General features: G+C 44.1%; 1 protein-coding gene and 1 long non-coding RNA gene across 4 annotated transcripts in view; one reads left to right on the top strand and one right to left on the bottom strand.

Annotated features, from left to right (window-relative positions):
- Nucleotides 1-17,141, bottom strand: part of LOC138793535 (uncharacterized) — a 39,846-nt gene extending 22,705 nt beyond the window's left edge. The window contains exons 1-2 of the long non-coding RNA XR_011363292.1: nt 17,079-17,141; nt 2,202-2,277 (exon numbers count right to left, since the gene is read on the bottom strand). This is a non-coding gene — a long non-coding RNA (uncharacterized lncRNA). The remainder of the gene's footprint in view (nt 1-2,201; nt 2,278-17,078) is intronic.
- CCDC65 (coiled-coil domain containing 65) overlaps nt 1-22,256 on the top strand; it is a 57,734-nt gene that overhangs the window by 22,185 nt on the left and 13,293 nt on the right. The window contains exons 1-4 of one of the 3 annotated variants that reach the window (XM_069972143.1): nt 17,131-17,300; nt 18,422-18,587; nt 19,491-19,658; nt 21,613-21,782. In XM_069972143.1, coding sequence (XP_069828244.1) covers nt 18,447-18,587; nt 19,491-19,658; nt 21,613-21,782 — 479 coding nt within the window. In that variant the 5' untranslated portion in view covers nt 17,131-17,300; nt 18,422-18,446. Of the gene's footprint in view, nt 1-17,130; nt 17,301-17,617; nt 17,691-18,421; nt 18,588-19,490; nt 19,659-21,612; nt 21,783-22,256 lie in introns of those variants that run through there. The other 2 variants (XM_069972145.1, XM_069972144.1) reach the window with 2 other exon arrangements.

The following is a 22,256-nucleotide window of genomic DNA, read 5'->3' as shown; positions in this document are numbered from 1 at the left end:
TATAAAGCAAGTCACCACAGTGAAGAGGACGTCAGGAATCCAATCTTCGCACCAAAGTTGGCGTCTTGGTTTCAGGACTCAGTCACACAGTGTGTATAGGCACTATTGGAGACATGTTTTTTTGTGAATCAATTATCCAGTGTAAAATAAAGTTTCCAGGAGCAACCAGCAGAATTCTATAACAACTGTTGTACCTCAAGATCAGCAGAAGATGGACACTGGACAGATAATAGTAATGGGGTTGTCTAACAGCTATAAGTGATTAGTGTACCTAATTGCAGTCCCTGTTACCGTACATCAAATTTAAAAAAATTGCTGCCCACTTTCTGGTTAAAATCCCCCCCTCTATTTTCCCCTCTAAAACCTGGGTGTGTCTTATCATCAGGTGCATCTTATAATGAGAAAAGTACAGTATATTAGCTTGTTTCATAACATTTCATTATAAAATCAGCTGTGTGAAAAGAGGGATTATGAGGCATGTCAGAAACTTATTTTAACCCCTAATGATGCATGACGGGTATACCCGTCATGCGGCAGTTAAGGGGGATCAGAGAGGGCTCCCGGCGTGAACCCTCTTTGCAGCCCGCGGTCCCTGGTTTCTATGCGCAGCCAGGGACCGCAGGTCATCGCCGCGCCTGGCTAATTAACTATTCAAATGCAGCTGTCAAAGCTGACAGTGTGCCTAGTAGTGAAAAGTACGGCTGTTGTTGCCGATGGCAACAATGGCCGTACTTTTATGCTGTGTGAACATAGCCTTAGGTGTTAACAAGCCTGTAGCAACCAGCAGCACTGTGGCTAGATTTTGCCTATATATAAACTGGGTAAGGGTGTGTAGAGCTGGACACATTGTACATTACATGACTTATACTCTTGATGACAGGTTTTTAAGGTAGCACACAAGTATGGCAGTGTGTCAAAGGAAAAAGGGAGAGAGCAGCACAGTAAATGATAGGTAAAAGCTCCTACTTCAAAATCTTTGACAGGAAAGGGTTAACTGAGGTGGAAGGGGATGTTTCTTTAAGACCTCTAGGAGTAAACAAACAGCAAGTCCCCTACTCCACAGGACTGTGCTCTGCAGCCCACGAACTTCCCCTCATCCAAATTTCCATAAGGATTTATGACCCACGGAAACCCTCACATGTCAGAGGGCTGCAGAGAGTACCTGGGAGGTTATCAGATGAAGATATGCTTCCTGGAGGGCAGTGCAGAGGCACAGAAGTCTGTGCAGATGAGACAAAAGCCCGGCTGCTCCAATCAGCGCTCACTTCTCCCTTCCTCCGACAGTAAGGAGAGGAGTGGACTTAGATCCCCCGCTCTTACTGTCTAACTGCACTGCCCAGCGCTGCCTGTACTGTAAGTCTCCTGCCCCCTGGCTTGCAGCACACTGATGGTTTTCACCGGGTGGGACTGGGACTGGGCCCCTAGATGTGCTGTGGGCCCCAGCAGTTGCCCTAGTCAGCCGGGTGCTGACGCCGGCCCTGCGTACTGTATATGGACATGTGAACACCGATAATTATAAAAGCCTCCTCATAGTAGAGGATAAGCACCCACACACTCCCCTAGAAAACTGGGTACAGGATTAGATATCATTAAGTAAACATATATACATCATAGGGAAATGGAAAATAAATAAAGTACTGTCCAAAAGTGTATATAACCTGAGACCACCGTGCCTGGAATAACAGTGGGATAAGTCACCCAACACGTTACACTACTGCTTTGAAGCTTCGTCATTAGCCAAGATTATCATCTATAAAATGATGGTAGTCTCACATTCAAAGCTGTAGTGGACGGAGGGATATGGAGCCTAAGTGCCCTATAACACTAAATGATTATCAGCTGTCGCAGCCGATAATCGTCTTGTGTAATAGAAGGCAACGATCAGCCGACATGAACGATGTTGGCTGATACTTGCAGTCGTTTGTCTTTCAACATGTTGAAAGACAAACGACTAATATAATAACAATCTACTGCCGTTGCTCTGTGGAATAGAAGCAGCGTCAGGAGACCACTGCTATGGGCTGTCCGGACGATCAAGCGAGCAAACGAGTGCTAACGGCTCCTCTCCGTCGCTTAAGCTTGCGATGGACACTGCAGCCAATCTGAACACTGCAGTGGGGAGGACATGGCAGAAACCTAAGCCTATGAGGAGACAGGGGGTGTGTCTCAGACTACCTCAGACTCCTCAAAAATCCTTTTACCTGCAGAGAGATGCAACAGATCCTTCTTCCTGTTCCTAACACCTTATGTGGTTTCACTCATCTGTGGGTTGACAACCTGATAAAAATATTATAACATATGTAATCAATGTACTATATGTTTCACTCCTACCTACATACATTGCAGCACAATGCTTAAGATAAGAGGTTAAAAAAACAAAACTAATGCTAGAACATGCATTTTCCTGCATACAATAAGAAATCATGCACATACAGCATCACATAACAGCAGTTGTTCGGATCACATTGTATAAATGCTTGAGCGGTATAAATGAATAATAGATGCAGAAAGCAGTCTCGCTGTGCCACACTGGTCTTTGAGATGAGAAATCAATTATCATTATTATTCAGAAGTTTGTAAAGCACCAACATCTTATACAGCTCTGCACTTTTTGAAAAGCCAACAACAAATTGATTGTGAGATGTGAAAGGGCTCTGATTGTTGGGGCTTATTAACGTACGAAGGCTCCAGTTTGTATCCATTAGGGAAATACTTGATCAGAAATCCTCTGATATCCTGACTTGACTCATTCTGTGTGCAGCATATGATCTTACTATATACATTAGTGGACATCAGTAAATCAATTATATGTTATCAGAGTAACTCTCTTAAAGGAACACTTTTATCAAATATATATATTATATAATTTTATATTTTTATTCATTATTAGAGATGGGCAGACCTCGAGCACACTCGGGTTCGTCCGAAACTGAGCATAAGGTATTTGATTACCGATGGCTATATCCATGTTTTCCAGGCATCTAACTACCATTCTGACTTGCTGATAGTCACAACAGTCCCCCTGGTGAACCGAATGGGGAATCATGTAGGAGAGAACTTTAACTGAGTGACACCATACCCCTATGGCTTAAAAGTAAATGGCATTAATCTAAAGATTGCGAAAAAATTTGTTTCTAATGTACCAATTTTCTTATGATGAAAGATAAAGTAACCCAGGGGAACACCTTATCTGCAGTGAGACCTTCTACCTGAGTAGATCCTATAAGTAGACTGTATTTCTTACAAAAGAACCTTTCAGTTTAGCACCATTTAAATCATGTTTTAACTAAGCATATGACCTTTTCATCATCTGTTTTAGTGCCTTTGCACAGCACAATTAGCGTGTGTGTGTGTGTGGGGGGGGGGGGGGGCACACAAACGATCCTTATATCGTTCGTGCGGCCATGGAAACTGACAGTACAGATGCATATATCTGTTCCCAGTTTCCCTTTGCTATGGGCTGCACCTCTCCAGTTTACACAGGGAGATGTGCGGCCGATATCAATAAATTTTAAAGCCAACTCAAAAGATAGGGATCAACCAAGGATGAGTAGAGACGAGCATGCTCGAGTCGATCCGAACCCAAACTTTCGGCATTTGATCAGCGGTGGCTGCTGAACTTGGATAAAGCCCTAAGGCTATCTGGAAAACATGGATATAGTCATTGACTATATCCATGTTTTCCAGACAAACCTTGAGCTTTATCCAAGTTCAGCAGCCCCCGCTAATCAAATACCGAACGTTCGGGTTCGGATCGTTTCGAACCCGAACCCGGTTCGCTCATCTCTAAGGATGAGCGCTTTCCCACTCCTCCGCTGATCGATGTCCCTTTTACACAGGCAAATTATTTCTAGGAACGATCTTGGCTGATAACCTGCTCGTGTAAAAGGCCCTTAAAGAGTCACTGTCGTGTTTTTTGTCTTTTTTTGCAGAAATCAATAGTACAGGCGATTTTAAGAAACTTTGTGGTTTATTAGGCAAATATGCCTTTATCTGCATTCAAAAAGCCTTTTCCCAGGTCCCCCACCCCCTCCTATCTCTTTTCCATTCACTGCAAAATATCAGGAAATTGTGACTTGTTGCATCAGACACAACCCTGTCTGTTCTATAGAGAGGGGAGGGGAGAGGAGGGAGTTAGTCAGCAGCAGAGAGCAGAGAACAAAGGATTACACAACACAAAGGTGGGTGACAGCAGTATTCAGAGGTCTGAGAGGTCGAGATAGCCCCAAGGGGGGCTTCTAGTATAAAAAAGTGTTATTATAAGTAAAAAGCACCCTTCCCTAATAAAAGTCAGAATCACCCCCTTTTTCCCATGCTTTTAATAAAAGTAAATAAATAAACATGTTTGATATCGCAGCGTGCGTAATCGCCCAAACTAGTAATCACATTCCTGATTTCGCACGGTAAATGGTGCCAGCGCAAAAAAATCCCAAAATGCAAAACTGTGCATTCTTGGTCGCATCAAATCCAGAAAAAATGTAATAAAAAGCGATCAAAAAGTCGTATATGCGCAATCAAGGTACCGATAGAAAGAACACATCATGGCGCAAAAAATGACACCTCACACAGCACCATAGACCAAAGGATAAAAGCGCTATAAGCCTGGGAATAGAGCGATTTTAAGGAACGTATATTTGTTAAGAATGGTTTGAATTTTTTACAGGCCATCAGATACAATATAAGTTATACGTTATATATCGTTTTAATCGTAACAACTTGAGGAACATGCATAACAAGTCAGTTTTACCCCAGGGCGAATGGCGTACAAACAAATACCCCCCAAATAAAAGAATTTTTTCCTGGTTTCGCAGTGTACTTTATGCAAAAATTCAGCCTGTCATTGCAAAGTACAATTAGTGACGCAAAAAATAAGGGCTCATGTGGGTTTCTAGGTGGAAAAATGCAAGCGCTATGGCCTTTTAAACACAAGGAGGAAAAAACTAAAACGCAAAAACGAAAAGTGGCTCTGTCCTTAAGGGGTTAAAAGGTGAAGTCTGGGCAGGACGATTATTTGTAAAAGATCCGGGAAGGGGGAGGCTCTCACCTTCCCGGCTCCAATGCTGATGCAGCGTACCACCACTCCAGTCCCCCGACCGCTTCCTGGTCTGGGTTGGGACCAGGGTCGTGACGTGTCAGACCAACTCAGCCAGTCAGCAGCCGAGGCATGAATCAGTTGCAGACACTGACTGGCTGAGCGGACCTGAGACATCACGACCTGGGTCCCAACTCAGCCCAGGAAGTGGCCGGGGACCAGTAGCATAAGCATTGGAGCCGGGGAGGTGAAAGCAAGTTATTTCTTTCAGCCTCCCCCTCTCTGGCACTTTTACTCCTTCAACTTTAAACTGTTGAAGAATTAGACAGTTTTAGCAAATCTGGGCCATTGTTTTTTGTTTTTAAATTTGTAGTAAAATAAATAAATAAATAAAAGATAAAAATTATTTAGTCAAATGTCAAGACAAGCATGTTTTTCATTGTGTGCATTATACACAATGGGGGCAAGTATGAAAATGCCTTTTTTCAGCGTAAAAATATTTGCAAATGGTATTTTTGCGAATATCTTTTTCGCATCTGCCCCACCTTCGCTAGTGGGGCGAAGAGAGAGCGTTATGGGGGGGGGGGGTGCAGCTGCACGCAGAGGGGGCATAGGTTTCAAAATTTTCGCACGGACAGGCTGTGCGATCAGGATTTATGTAGAGGCAATGCGCCTCTACATAAATGCCTGAGCTCCGGAGCTGCGGGGACATTTGTAAGCCTTGCGTAAAAAACGCTGGCCTTTCCTAAATCTCCTCCTTTGATCATCTGGTTATAGAACCTATTGGTCTATGTGTAAAGGAGCTTTCTAAATATCCCCCCTACAGTAAACCTCCTTCCTGCCAAAAACATTCTGAGTTTGCATTTCCTAAATTTACCGACACGTAATCTGTGTTTTTATAAGCAACATGATTGCTACAAATTAGCGCACAGCCACATAATTGCATATCAGATATGAATCATCAGTTCGCTGTCTGCAGATTCACGTTTTGTAATATCTAAATGGCTTTTCAAAAGCTTCTAGCCGTGGAACAGACAATTAAATAGTAATTAGTTTTAATTAGAACATTTTTCACGGTGGTGTCTGAGCGGCCGATATTACGCGTCACACGGCCTCCCTGGATGTGTGAGGTCCGCGCTTCTATGCTGAATCCACAGATTTGCTTTCATACGTGAAGCCTACTGTTATGTGTGGCAGCATAAGGACACTGTACGACTGGCAGGAAAACATAGCACAGAGGCCAAGCAATGGGAACTGAAGGGGGTGTGAGTGGGAGACCTAAGGGGGTGGGAGATGGGAGAAGATACAGCCTTTTGTCTTTTGTAATCAAATACACATCTGTTCCCATGGCAACAGCAATGAATATCACATACACTAAAAATCAGGAGAGATATCCCTGTCTTTATTAACCATTAGATGACGAGGGAATTTGGGGCACCCTATGAAAAAAGATTAAATGCGAGTCATAGGTCGCTTGCGAGGAGATGCAGTAAGCAATATATAATACAATGCTGCAAGCGCTCAACCGTAAACCACATTTTCTGCCATGTTAAGCATTGTTATGTTGATTTAATATAATGACCGCGTTCCATATTCAAGGCTTGTCGCCGTATTGGATCGGGGAAATTGCACAAAAGCAATGATGATGTTACAGCTAAAAAAAAAAAAAAAAAAAAAGTTCATCCTTAAAAGTAAAAACAGAAAATAGGCAAGAATACAGGTCATCTGCATCACTGTTATCATTACATGTTCTTGGTGTTTTCCACATACACTGGCAATACTTGGTGTCATGCTGCTAAGGGCTGAGCAATGTTTTAGCAACATATGTCCGGACAGATCTGCATAAAACGAACAGACAGCAAGTTCAATTAAACAGAAGATAATTACGAGGGCATACACAGACTTGTTTATGCGGTGCGTCCCCTAAGAGGAGGGCTCCTGTCTGCTGGAGTCCAGCAATCTACCTGGTCAGCATCACTAATGATGGCGCTCATGTTTGCTACGCCATTATAAATACCCCTGTGACTCATCTAAGCTAAATTGTCCTAAAGTGACTCAGAAAACCAGAACTCAGATAACATCAATTAATCTACGGGAATGAATATGAATGCACTGTGCAGCAGGTAAAGCGGTGGGGACAGTTTTATATAGAGACAAATGGATTTTCGAATTATGTCACGTATACACACACACTATAGTATATTCACTCACCGCAGATGCATAAAATGTGCAGTGTTTCTGCACCAAAACAAATCAACGTATACACAATCACTAAGCAACAATTTCTAAACATACCCTTAAAGGGGTACTCCAGGGAAAGAAAGAAACAATACTGTTTTTAATCAACTGGTGTCAGAAAGTTAAACCGATTTGTAAATTATAATTTATATAAATAAATATAATTTTTTATTTAAAAAACTCAAGTCTTCCGGCACTTATGGTAGGGTCTGCCTCCATCTTACACAGTAGGTGCCCCCTCCCCCTAAGGGTAGCACCCAGGGCAGATACCCCCATGCCCCCCTACTATCTAGAGCTGGGTAGAGGATTAAAGGTGTATGTAGGAGACAAGTAACATGCTGTTAGGGTATCAATCACTGATACCTCGTCTACTTCTGTCAACATAGAGATACATAGAGATCCTTAGGATCATAACATTGTCTAGCGAAACCGATACAATCAATGCTCACATTGTCAATATAGTTCCATCACACACGATTATTAACACCACATCTCTACAATTAATGACCTAGTCAAACTGATCTGGATTCAGTTGCCGCTTCTACATTTAATTGTATCTGTTCAGTTACGGCAAACAAACAAATTAAAATCCGTTGAAATGTGGTATAATTGGCAAAGAAATCTGTAGCCAGCTGGCAATTCAATATGTGACTAGTGTACAAATACTGCTCTATCTGATATATTGGCCATCTGAACAAGTGGCATGCACATATTTTCATATAGAGTACATGTTGAAAGAAGCTTTACATATGGCAGAGTCGTAGGGCATGTTAACATCTAGTTGTCATCCATTCCGTTAATAAAGGAAGGAATAAAAGGAATGAAAAAAAAAAACTGATGAAGCTGATGACAAAGGACTTAAAGTATAGATCTACTGTGCAGCTCCCCGAGGCTACCAGCCGCGTCTGCAGCAATAGCTTTACATCAGGAAAAAAAAGAGTTTTATTCCAGTCCGCGAGGTCGGGAGAGGGGCGGCAACTAGTCATCTGGGCGGGGAGCTGCTCATGACTAGTCACGGATTTAAGAAAAGATGTCCTGGGGGGTGGATCTGTCACATCGTTTATACCCTGTCTGCACATGTTGATGGAGGCATATGGCCAATATCATGCCTCCATACATTCAACAATGGTCCGCGATGTTGTTTTTATTATCAGCAATATTGGTGAATACATAAGGGCATGGTTTTGGCCAACAGCATTTATTGCCATATGCCAAAGCGGCCTTACAGGTTGTTATGCCATGAGAAATTATTCTTACAGCATCTTTATAAATCAAGATAAATGACAGTTTTACCAAATTTCTTGCTTTCTTCACATTTGCTAATTATCATTGTCACTCAGAAACATAAATGGTGATGGTAGTTCCCCAGCATCAGCCATTTTTAGAACGATAACAACATAGATTTGCTTAGGAAACCGTCAAATAATGCTGAAGTCTTGCAGAAAATAAGTGTCTGTTTTTGTTACAGCGAGACCCTTAAGACCTTCCTGATTTTGTAATGTCTTCATTAGCGGTTTCAATGTTAAGCATGTGTAAAGTGGCAGCCAATGTGTGAAATTAGAAGGCACTGAGGAGTGCAAGTGAGATTTACACATGGAAGCAATTACTCGGCTTCCTACTGACACGTACACTTCCACAGTTTAGATCTTTACAAACACAACAAAACTGAGAACTGAGAATGAGCAGCTACAGGGAATCTGAGAAACCCCCTTGATAGAAACTCCATTTTTCAAACACATAAAAAATTAATACATCGTCTACTGGAAATAAATTAAAGTAAATGTTTTTTTTTTTTCAACTTGGATCAGTATTTCCCATTTATTAACAAGGCGAAATTCTTCTCCTAAAGCAGGGATGTCAAACTCAAATACACAGTGGGCCAAAATTAAAAAATTGGACAAAGTCGCAGGCCAACTTTGATAATTATTGAAGTGCGAATGTGGTGGTCCTGGCACTGTCAGTGGTGTAAGTCTCTCAGCACTGTGCATGATAAATTGCTATGATATGATTAAACCCAAACCCATGTAGTAGCCAACCCCCTCCAATATTGCCCCATGTTGTAGCCAACCCAACCAAAATTCACCTACATATTAGCCAGCCCTCCCAGTAGTGCCCAAATAGTAGTCAGCTCCCCAAGTGTCCCATATAGAAGCCAGCCCTCCCTGAAGTCTCATATAGTAGCCAGCCCTCCCCCATAGTCTCTTATATAGTAGCCAGCCCTCCCTTAGTCTCTTATATAGTAGCCAGCCCTCCCCAATAGTCTAATATAGAAGTCAACCCTCCCCCAAAGTCTCATATAGAAGCCAGCCCTCCCTCATAGTCTCATATAGTAGCCAGCCCTCCCCAATAGTCTAATATAGTAGTCAACCCTCCCCCATAGTCTCTTATATAGCAGCCAGCTCTCCCTAATACTCTTTTATAGTAGCAAGCCCCTAGAACAGTTGATAAAGGGAACCTCTCACCCATGGACGGCCCCCCCGAACCCACCCTACCCCTGGATACAGCCCCCCCCCCCATACTTACCCCTTCCTGCCAGCCCCGCTCCTGATGCTGGGCCTGCCATGAAGATACGGCCACCCACTCATCTTCTCATGTAAGCATGGGGGGGCTTCCAGAGGCGACAGGTTGTCTCATCAGCAGGACGTGTGTGATGACGTAACTGTGCTGCCGGCGTTGGAACACTGCTCACATACTCCTAGCCCACAGGCTAAAAACTGACTGTGGCCTACAAGATTATAATATGGGTGGGCTGACCGGCTGTCCGGACCACCAATATTATAATCTAATACGATGGCGGGCCAGATGTAATTCAAACTCTAAATTGCCTGGTGGGCCAAATTTGGTCCGCGGGCCAGAGTTTGACATGACTGATATAGACGGACGGGTATAAAGATCATGATCATTATTGGCGGCCATATATACAATGGGCAATAAGTTCCTGAAGTGGTATAAGTTCCTAAAGAGGTATTTCCATCTTAAACCTGATCCATAGGATAGGAGATAACTGGCTGTTCATAGGGGTCTGATCAGCGAGACCCCCACCAATTCTGAGAACAGGGACAAAACTGTTTCCAGAATGAATGGAGCCACCAGCACCCCAATGACTCTCTATAGGGGCCCCCACTGATCACGCTAAAAGAGTTACTCTGGGCAAAGGTAAAAAAACGGACGGCTTGGGGTGGTGGCAACATAATAATGAGGTGATACTTACCGGTTCTAGTGCCCCACCCCAGCACCAATGCTCACAGTCACCTGGTCTATCTCTAGGTCCTGTGACACCATGGCCCCGTCCAGATGGTCAGTTACTGAGCAGGTAGTTCCTGTGGTCTTGTGATGTCACAGGACTGGGAGATTCAAGAGACCAGAGAGTGACAGTAAGGGGTGGCAGTGCTGCTGTGGGCCTAGAGTTCCCCTGTAAGAGACATTTATTGTTATTATCTTGTACATACACTGTAAATATGATTTATGTACCTGCATTGTATCGTACCAGCAGACATTGTGCTCTACCCTGTCTGTGCACTTTGAAGCATGAGGTTTCATGGTACGTGGCGGTGACACCATGTAGCTGAAATGAGAATGCTGTTTCCTGACTAAACCTCTCAAAAAAAGCCAATTCCTTGACATAGGCCATCCACAACCTGTCCCCTCCACACATCTCTGACCTGATCTCCACCCCTCAAGACCTTTTCTCACGCAAAAATTTCCAGGACTTTTCCTGTGCTACCCCCATACACTGGAACTCACTACTCAGACACTTCCAGATCTCACCCACCATCAAGACCTTCAAAAGCAACTTGAAAACCTCTCTCTTTAGAAAAGCCTACAACCTATAGTAACCCTGTTGCCACAGTATTGCACTGTGAATGGCTGCTGACCAGCTGTCTTCCTCACCTACTGTTACCCTCCCCCTGTAAGTTGTCAGCCCCCACAGACAGGGCCTCCTCTCCCTTCATATTAGTCCTCATTTACTCTTGTTTTTTTATTTCCTGCATTTGTGTTATGCCATCGTTTAATCCATTATCATATGTACAGCACCCTGGAACGGAACCAATACCAATACCAAGTAATAAAAATCTAACCTGCTGATATGTTCCTATTGTGAACAGATCACTGAGGATAAAGAAAAGTTTCTTACCTTCATCCTCAGGGCCGTTTCCGTGCTATTAGAAGTTTAATCTCTATGCTAAATGGGCGTTGTGGTGCACTGGGGGTGGTAGTTTCCCTTTAATAACAATAATAATGTAAATATATATTACAATTTAAAGGGGTTAGTCAAGATATAAAAATCAATCACAAGCTGGTTAGGTTCTAAAATAACATAACACACTATACTCACCTGTGCTCAAATACAATGTTTGTCCCGTGGGTACTTTGTTCCTCCCTAGCAGGGCCAAGCTGTGGACGGAGTTTTCCTCTTTAGGGGGTTTGCCTTGTACAGGTACTAGAAGGTGTGATTTTAAGTTTTGCTGTCTCTACCTATATATTAAAGGACAGCAGAAGGGTACATCCCCAGGGCCGATCCTGCCTTCAGGCCTAGGAGATCTAAATCAGCTGTAAGGGCCCTATTCCACAGTAACGATAATCGGCCGGATCGGCCCCATTTGGCCCAATTCGGACGATTATCGTTTGGTAAAATAGAGAGAACGATCAGCCGATGATCGTGTCATCGGCTGATCGTTCATTTAGGGCCAGACCTAAAATCATCGTTCCCCCACCGCGCATCGCTACGGTTGAATAGCGGTGCGTGGTGGGCGACCCGACGATTTGACAGGCTTCAGCATCATACATTACCTGTCAGGTCTTCTCGGCGCTGTCTTCATCCCTGGGTCCCGCGCGCTCTATCTTCAGAATGGCCGGTCAGCTGACGGAGTGCTCAGCCAATCACAGGCCGGGACCGCCGCTATATACACTCCGGCCAGGATTTTATGTGGCCGCACAGAAAACTCACATGTCTATTTTGTAAGCTTGCTGTTCATTGAACAGCGTCCGCATGAAAGACTGTGCAGACAACGTAAAGTACTACGGCTAACTGGAGTGCGGTCACACCTGAATGTGCCCAATTTAAAAGAAGTGATGTTAACCTGGCTGGTACTGCAGTACCGGCCAGGTTAAACATCTCAGACAGCGGCTGTTCTGTGACAGGGCCGTGTCACAGAATGGCAGCTGCTTTGCCATGTGTGAACATGGCCTTATAGCGTAACTCCTCTCCTACAAAGGCAATAACTACATTTTAATATAAAAAACTTAACAGTAAAAAGGGACCATAGGCCACAATTCAGCCGACAGAGACATCTATGAACACACACTTCTATGCTCACAAACACATGTGCTGGAAACACACACTATCTATAACCACAGATTTACTCAAACAGCGGCATCTAAATAAACAAACACAAGCAGCGAAAGCAGGTGTGTAACACAAATAATGCACGTACCATACGGCCACCACCACCTGTCATGGGTTTATAGCCTCTTGTGAATAAAGCTTTTGACCCGGCACAAGAGGGGTCAGTCATTTTCTCTTGTTGCAACTACCATACAAGCCATTGGTCTTCAATCACTTATTCTGTCAGTGTTCTGTGAGACCCGTGTAGTATTACTGAAAAAATAGTGAATGTAGGGACCAAAGCGGTGGCACACTTGAAAATAATCCCCCCACGCACACAACTGGTAAAGCCGTAAACATTGGTGCTTACTACATTGTGCTCTATAGAAAAAAACAAAACAAAACACCAGTTTTAAAAATTGTAACAAATGGTTAAGTGTCCACGACCAATTCACAAAGAATAATTTTACTGTTTTGCCCCTTTAAGCGTGACTTCTTTAGACCGACAGACTGAGGATGAATAAGAAATGATTTTTCAATCTAGCATTTGCGGTGAAATAGGAGTTATAAGTCTGCAACCACAAGTACTTTACCTGGCACCAACTTTCCATCACATGACTACAGGCACTGGATTTTCAGAAAATCACATAAAAATTGTCTAAATTTCCCCAGAGGGGCAAACACAAGGGTGGGGGACAATGTTACCAGGTCACAGCTCCAACCTTACATGGCTTTGCTGAACTCTCTTTCATACAGCATGTCCTCAGGCAGCTGCGAATAGGGGAACTGATGGCATGTGAATTTATACAGCTCCATGGACTTCAGTAAGGCTCTATGAATCTATATGCAGAGAGCGCCATCTAGCAGTGACTGTCAGAGGAAATGCTGCATAAAGCAGGGCTCCACTATATCACATGCAGGTCATGTTATTGGAATTACCCCCACTCACACCTAAGCCTCAGTATTTCTCTATTTTCCCAACTGATTTAAGCAACTTTCCTTTATCTCCTTAGGAACTACGAACTTTACTTGTGTGGTGGCGTAAAGGGGGAAAAGCTCTACCCCATATCTCATGAAGTTAGTACAGAATGGATCAATATAAAATGACCGTGGCACTATTTTATTACCCGAGACCACTAGGTATGTTAATCCTTTTGGTGCCTTTATGTTCACTCAGTAAAACTTGGGTGAAACGAATGCCAACATGCATATAGACATGGTGTTTTTTTACCATCTATAGAAGTCTATAGGAGAAAAAAAAAACCTCTAAAAAAACAAACAAAAACATACAACAAACACAAGATCCTGTGATGTAGCAAAACTCTCAAAGAGCGGAAAAAAAAAACACCAAAGTGCCCTAAAAATACTTAAAATGTGGATATGACTTTTTATATTTCCCTATTGACTGTCAGCCAATGTCTAGTTTTCTTTCTCCTCGCATGTGGCCGAAACCAGGCTCCCATTTCATCCCCAGTAGTCATGTGCTGTTACCAGGATTATTGGCCATACGCCTATTGGTTACCGCATGAGGGTCTGGCATCTGCTGCATGTGGTGTCGTAGAGTAAATGTGGGAACGCGGCCTAAAACTGATCAGATATCAATATGATGTTCAGAAACTAGAAAATCCTGATGCAAATAGGTGAGTGAAGATGGAGCATCTGCAGGTTTAGTGCCTAGGGCAGCAGCAAATGGTAATATGGCCCTGCATGGGCAGGTAATGGATTCGCTTGTTTAAAGCCAGCAGCTGATTTAAGTAGGCCATGGCTAAATTCTTGCAGCGGAATAAAAAAACACGGCGACATTGCAGAGATATAGGCCGTCACTGTACAGAGCATCGCAGTAGAACTCACAGCATCAAATCCACCATGGATACCTGAACTTCCAGGGGAGAGTGGAATTCACAGACTATCAGGTCAGCGGACCAGCACTACACTTTGAATGAAGTTTTAATGTTAAACTTACATATTTTTTTTTATTTTACTTTTTATGTTTTAAAATAATCCTGAAATCTTGAAGTTTTTATTTTGACCACTGGTCCTAAAACAAAGCCGAGACTTCCTATTCTATAGAGATCACTTTTCGGCAGTGTCCTCCTCACAGAAAAAAAAATCTAGGGACACTCACATTAAAGGGCAACACACAAGCTGAAATTAGAATAGAGAAAAATACACTTTTCTTAAAGTGACTGTACCACCAGGCCCAGGCTGAAGCACTGGAGGCGGGCCGACCCACCCTTAGTGGGAGGTGTGGAGTTGAGAGTCCATTATATATGTTATATTCTTAAAATGTAAATTGTTTTGTATTACGCTCTATAGGAAGATGCAGGGAAAGGCCCCTCCCGCTCTGTTACTGTATTGGAATATGTTGTTTTAGATTTTCTGCTATAATTCAAGGTCTCGGCTTGTTAGTGTTTGCCAACAGATAACAGCTAAGGAGGATGGAGGCTAATCCTTATGTAGATTGTGGGATGTGTGAACATACCTGCGTCCTCCTCCTCCTACACTTTGAAACTTTCTAGCTAAAGGGAATCTGTCACCCCCCCGTGCCGGGTTGACAGGCTCCCGACCCCCCGCTACAGCCCCCTATACTCACCTGATCTCGGCGGGTCTTGCTTCTGGATCCGGTCAAGTCACGGAGATATCAGCCGCGCGTGCTGAGAGATGAGTCCAACGCTCATAGAGAATGAAGGAGAGTCCGTGCGCTGGGCTGCAGTGGCTGATATCTCCGTGACCCGACGTGATCAGGTGAGTATATGGGGCTGTAGCGGGGGTCGGGAGCCTGTCACCCCGGCACGGGGGGGTGACAGGTCCCCTTTAAGATATTAACTAAGGGTTGTGCCCATAATAAACAGAATCAGCTTGAACACTGGCACAGTCTCATGTGTTTGGTTGATACTCGCGGCAGCTGCCACACTTTACCAATTTGGCAAGGCCCAGGTATATCTGAGAGACTTTTATTCTAAGTCTCACCCTAACAGAGGAAACCCCAGCCCCTCTATAATAGGGCTCCATCGATTCTAATGGAGTCACATCATGGAGGGGCTGGGGTTTCTTCCCACTGGGGGTGGGTCAGTCCGCCTCCAGTGCTTCAGCCTGGGCCTGGTGGTACAGTCACTTTAATCACCCAGTAATGGAGCATTTACATGGAGAGATTTAGCTGAAAGATTGTTGCAGCCAAAGCCAGGATCAGACTATAAACAGAGAACAGGTCATAAAAGAAAGACTGAGATTGCTCCTCTTTTCAAATTCATTCCTGGCTCTGGCTTCAAAAATCTGTCAGATGTCTGTGTGTGCAAATACACAATAAATAGAATACATTCAGTTTTCCATGCTGATTCCATCAGCCACTTCTCCTCATCTTACTGGCGGTGGGGACTGTAGTAGCTGCATGTTGCACATATGGCCCAAATGCTGTTGTCCACTGATTAGCTGAGCAGGACCGGAGCCGGGAGCCTGACATGCAGCCGCGTCGCAGAGCAGGTAATGTATGCTCTCGGCAGCGGGCTGCGGGTCAAAGCAATTACTCACAGCGGGATGTCAATCCCGCTGCAAGTATGTGCTCTATAGGGATGAATGCAGTGGATCTCGCTGCAAATCTGCAGCGGATTGGGCAGGTGTGAAAGCACCCTTAAAGAAGCTTTTATAGTGCAGCATAGGGTACAGTCACTTTTGAAATTACATATATGCCAAATATTTTCAGGGGTTGGGGTCAGGGTGCTGAGGTCCCTGCTGATCGGGCTGGGAGAAGCTCTTACCCCTCTCCCCATCAATCCACTTGTTGCCGCAGACATACTCTATAGGCTTTATATAAAATCCGCACAGGATGTGGAGAGAAGCACTTGTCAGAGTGCTTCTCCCAACCCATTCTAGTGACTGGTGACAATCTGAGGGTTCTGTTACACACACAGATTATCTGACAGATTTTTGAAGCCGAAGCCCGGAATGGATTTTAAAAGAAGAGAAATCTCAGTCTTTCCTTTGTGGCCTGTTCTCTGTTTATAGTCTGTTCCTGGCTTTGGCTTCAATAATCTGTCAGATATCTGTATGTGTAATAGGAACCTTAGAACCCAGACCCTGACATGGCTGTATGACATATGAAAATTGATCGCCTACTGGAACCAGAAGAAACTCTCAGCAGCGGCACTGGAGGAGTAAGCATGGGGCACAGGTAATACCCCTGTAGTAGTAAATCTAAATATCACCATCTTAGCTTATAGGTATGCCTGGGTTATCTGCCATGCTGATTCCTATTTATCCTCTTCTACTGCACCTCACAACAAGCATTGCTTTCCCACCCATTTTAGGAGTCTGGATGACCCCTTTAAGTTTTCTCTACTCGCTTATTTAATAATTTATAACAGCCCTTTAAGTGCCCGTTTAATGTTACTTTTCCGTTTGATCTTTGTCTAAATATACCCAGAAAACGCTTCTAAAAATAAGTATCTGCGTAAATATCTGCCGCTCTGAGACCAAAGAATCCACCTGAGAAACCTCCCCGCCGCCTCACTGTGTCAGCGCTACTGCACCCGGCGTCACCAGCTTTACGTCACCGCTGTGCGTACACCACGTGATCAACACTATGCAGCGAACCTGGAATACCACGTGACACATGTAGCGGCGTCTCCGTGGACTCCCCGCCCCTCCCTGGTTAAATGCCTTGTTGCTAGGAGACGGAGGAAACTTCTCAGAAAGCGCTGTGGACAGGTATGAGGGGAGAATGGACGGAGCTCGGTGTCAGGGGGGGGGATTCGGGTCAGACCATTCCGAATGTAGGGAGGCTGATAACATGAAACCGCTCGTCTATGGAGATGCTGAGCCATAGCTGGGAGTCTCTATGTGACGGGTGGTCCTAGTGTTATATTGCTAGCCTATGGTTTCCTAACCTGTTGCTCTGCAGCTGTTAAGGAACTACAACTCCCAGCATGCACGGCTGCCCATACATGCTGGAACTTGTAGTTCTGCCCCAGCTGCACAGCCACTGGTTGGGGATCACCTATGCAGGCTGTCATTGTGAATAAGACCTGTCATTACAAGGGGGCGCCACAGCTGAGCCGATGATGTCCCCGCTGTCCCTTGTCTCTCCTCATGACGATGGTTAGGAAAATGGTGACTCAGGACCACCGTGTGAGCGATCAGTGGGGGTCAGAGCTGTGAGGCTCCTAAGAGATCAAACCTCACCATATATTATTGCTGAAATGCATTTCTAATGAAAAGGAAAAAAAAGTCCATATGGTCTTGATTACGAATATCAATTTGTATCTATCATTTTATGTACACTGTACCTGTGCGTCTCCATGGTTACAGACTACAAGCAAAATCTGTGTAGTCAGATGATGATCCAGCAGTCATGTGCTGCTCCGTTCTATATTCCCACTTTGATACGTCCTAGGGACCAGTTAATAGAGCGAATGGGTAGAAGAGCACGCTGCTGCCCACCCCTCTCCACTCTGTGTCTACAAGACCAGGATGGCCCCATAGACTTGCACTGGGACTCCATCCAGCCAACAGAGGGTGCCGCTCTGTTCCAGACATTGTATACTTGATAGGAGATAACTAGATAACTAGATAACTTTGCAATGAACACTTCTCATTCTGCTCTCTGTATATGTGAGTACTGCGGCTCTGGCAGACAGCTGATCGGCGAGGGTATTCCTCGACATTGCACCTTGATAGTCTCATGGACCTGCCATAGATAGAGATAGCACTCTGTTTTTTCTGTCACTTATCTCAATGGATAGCGACCATACATGGACAGCCTCTAGTGGGTTACAGGAGTAAAACTGTCTTGTTTTTCAGCTTGTATTTCATTTTTTTTCTCTATAAAGGACGAGCTTTTAGTTAAACGCCACCATGCCGAAGAAAGGTGGAAAAAAATCTGGCAGGCTAAGCCGTATGACCGAAGAGGAACGCTTACTCTACATGCAGCAAAAGATGATGGCAGAGGAGGAACAGAATAAAAAGAAAGAAGACATGCTGATGCAGTTCCTGAAGGTATAGCGTTTCTGTTGGCCTATATCAGGACATGGCTCACGCCTCTGTCAGAGCCAAGCAGCCGAACAGAAACCAATGGGCAGGGTGCTCAGCCGAGTACTGCTTCCCATTCATTTTAGCAGTCAGGTCTCAAGACTTCTGACATGTAGCTATGACATGTCGGAAGTTTTTTTTATAGAGACATGTACCATTTAATATGTAAATGAGGTTTCATTCATTGCCTGAAAATTGGAAACAAGCTCAGATAGGAATACACCTTTAGGCTATGTTCACACTACGTAAAAGTATGGCCGTTGTTGCCATCTGCGGGTCATGGAACAGCCGGTCTCTTCCGATGTGTGAACATGGCCCTAGGGTGCATTCACACGTACAGGATCTGCAGCAGATTTGATGGTGCTGATTTGAATCTGCGGCAGATCCGCAGCAGATTTGATGGCCCAGAGTTGCTTTGCATTGAATCTGCAACTTCAAATCTGCGCCATCAAATCTGCTGCAGATCTTGCACGTGTGAACGCACCCTAAAGGCATTGTTACCACTGGATGATTTTCCCCACAATAAGGTTGATAATCAGATGACTGATGTGTGATGTTGAGCTCTACAACATGAATCCATTATTCCTGCCATCTGTTATTGCTGAGAAAATCACTTAGCTCCATGCTGCCTGTAGACTATTTCGGCTATAATGTAAGAGTCTGTCTGACTGCGAAATGGGACATAGTGGTAACTGCCTGGTCATTTGATCAATGTCATCAATTGACATTTGCTTTTTGCTCCATATTGTTTAGCTGTAATAAGGGGTATTAAAGAGGAAGTCCTAAATTACTTACTGTATATTGGGAGATCATCAATATGAATGCTGCTGAATGCTCTAATGTATTTGTACAATGGCTTTCTCTGTATAGGACAAACTTACAAAAGAAGAACACAGCAGCAAAATTAATATGAATAAGCTGAACGTACAGTGGCGTAATGTGCTGCGAGAGGTGAAAGCCAAAGAGCTGCGCAAGGATATCGAGATTCTACATCAGACGTTTGAAAGAGTTGTGGACTGCAAGGACAATGTCATCAAGGTGGGAATCACATATAACTATCATCATGACTGTATGTACATGTAGCACCATCATACTAGAACTCTATATACCCATATAGCAGAGCATAGGGGACACCAATTCACAGAAGATGCAGGAAAGGTCCCTTCCTTGATGCACCTGGTGGTAATACAAACTATACATACTGTACTAAAATACATACTAACCTAGTAATCCAAAATCCACCATTGTGTGACCATAAGGTCTGCTGGTGTTAAGTTTTAGTTTACCCTTGGCAGTGATACATTTGAAGTTGAGGGTATTATTATATATCACAGGTGGCAGTGAAAGGTCTGCTGGTGTGTATGAATTTTCATAACCAGCATTTCTTCTCTTCGTGACTGAAAGAGCTTCCAGGCTGGGCAGCATTATGTTACCAAGCGGCAGCACTGACATACTTGTGCTGCTGATCTGTAAACGGCACGGCTTAGAAATAATTTATTAGGTTGTCAGAATGACCATTTAATGAATAATTACAAAGGAAAACTCGGTTTACATTTATTTGTTTGCAGGACACATGGTATGCCTTATATTTTTTTCCTTTTAGTTTATGTTAGGATGCTTAGGGGTTTTCCTGAATTGTAATATAGAGGGCCTTTGGATAGGCCATTAATATCAGATTGGTGGGTGTCCAACTCCAGCAATTTAAAAGATTTGTGGTGTGGGTGTGCATGCTATGGCCTCATCATTGCTCACCAGGAACAGTGCTCACTAGGAACATTCAGATACTTAAAGGGGTACTCCGGCTGGAACCCCTTTTTTTTTTTTTACAATTGCTGGGGAAGGGGTGGGTGAAAACAACTACATCGCCTTACCTCCCCGGACCCAACACTGCCGTCCACATCCCACTTTTCTGGTGTAAGTCTGCTTCCTGATCTGAGACAGGAGACATGACAGGCCCGCTCAGCCATTCACTGGTAGATGTGGGACACCACTACAGCTGCTGAATGGCCTGCACACGTCATGTTACAAATTCCATCTCAGACCAGGAAGCCGCCAAAGATCGGGATGCAAGGGCAGTGCTGGAGCTGGGGAGGTCAGATGTAATTGTTTTTACCAACCTCCTCACTGGCAATTGTGAAAAAGGGTCCCGGACAGAGTAACACTTTAAGAGGGTATTCCACTGAAATTAAACTTTTGCTGTGTAGTGTTGAACAAACTTGCCAAAAAGGGAACCTGTCAAATTGAAAATACAGTCCATCCTATGGCTGTACCCATGGCAGCATCCAACTTTAAATGTGTTCGGGTTTGTAACAACTTGATTGACAGCTCTTTTGTATGCTTATTTATACACTGAACTGTGGGACAACATGACTAAACTACTGGTTACCCTGGAACTTTTCCTGAAAAACTATATTATTGAACTGTTCAGCACCTCTTCTTCTGTAACATGATGCCTTCAGACTGGACTGTAGTTTCAATTTGACAGGTTCCCTCTAAAGATGTTGAAGGGATATTCTACATGTAAATGTGCCAGGGGTGGTGGAAAAAAAAACCTGTACTCACCTGCCACCCAGCCCTAAGTGTTGCCATTCTGATGATGCCAGTCCTTGCTGTCAGCACTTGAAGTTTTCCATTCCAACACACTGAAATACCCGCTCAGCCATTCACAAGCCACAACAGTGACCTGCCTCAGAAACAGTTTAACCTAATGGATGTTCCCTGCATTTTGGGAGAGGAAACAGGAACAGTGGGGACTGCTTCTATTGGGCAGTCGGTGGTAGGTGAATACAAGCTAAAGCTTTGGTTTTGTGGGCATGATGGGAGTTGTAGTTTTACAACAGCTAGAGGGCCAAGGTTCCCTACCCCTGTTGTATGGACTGACTCCACTTAGACCAGGGGCCGATGTAAGTGCAATCGCTGTATAGCACTGGGGAATATATCAGTCTATATATAAAATATATGGAGTATAATAAGTTATTATCTGTGTTTCCAGTCTCTAATAAAAGACGTAGATGAAGCAGAGGGGCAGTACACACACGCCCTGCGCAGCCATCTCCAGAACATTGACCAGTTATTGGAGCTGCAGAGAGAGCGCCTTGACCTGCTGCAGGAGGAGTATCAGCAGGAGCTGAGTACTATACAGAAAGAGCTTGATACTGAAAGGTTAGTTTATAGACTGCTATATGTTTGGAAAATTAGAAATCATACTGGAAAACTGTATTCCCTGTATCAGCTTATAAAATCTATGGGGGAGTTTTATCAAAGGGTGTAAAATTTTGACTGGTGAAAACTGATCACAGCAACCAATAACAGCTCAGCTTTAGGCAGTGCTGAAAGGAAAGCTGAGCTGTGATTGGTTGCTGTGGGCAGTTTGCACCAGTCTAAATGTTACACCCTTTGATAAATCTCCCCCTATATGTCTATGCTTAGTGAAGGTAGGCTGCCACATGGCTATTACATCCCCGGTGGCAGGGGCATAGCTAGGATTCACAGGGCCCTATAGCGAAAAACTATAAGGGCCCCCCCTCCCCTATGCACAACACAAAGCACTATATTTGTGGCAAGAGGCAGAATCCTGCCTGGAACCACAAGAGTGACTGGCAGAGCAGAGAGCCAATGGCTGCTTGCTCTGTCAGT

This window comes from Dendropsophus ebraccatus, chromosome 5, assembly GCF_027789765.1.
Source record: "Dendropsophus ebraccatus isolate aDenEbr1 chromosome 5, aDenEbr1.pat, whole genome shotgun sequence".
NCBI lineage: Eukaryota > Metazoa > Chordata > Amphibia > Anura > Hylidae > Dendropsophus > Dendropsophus ebraccatus.
This window is presented reverse-complemented; position numbering and strand designations above follow the sequence as displayed.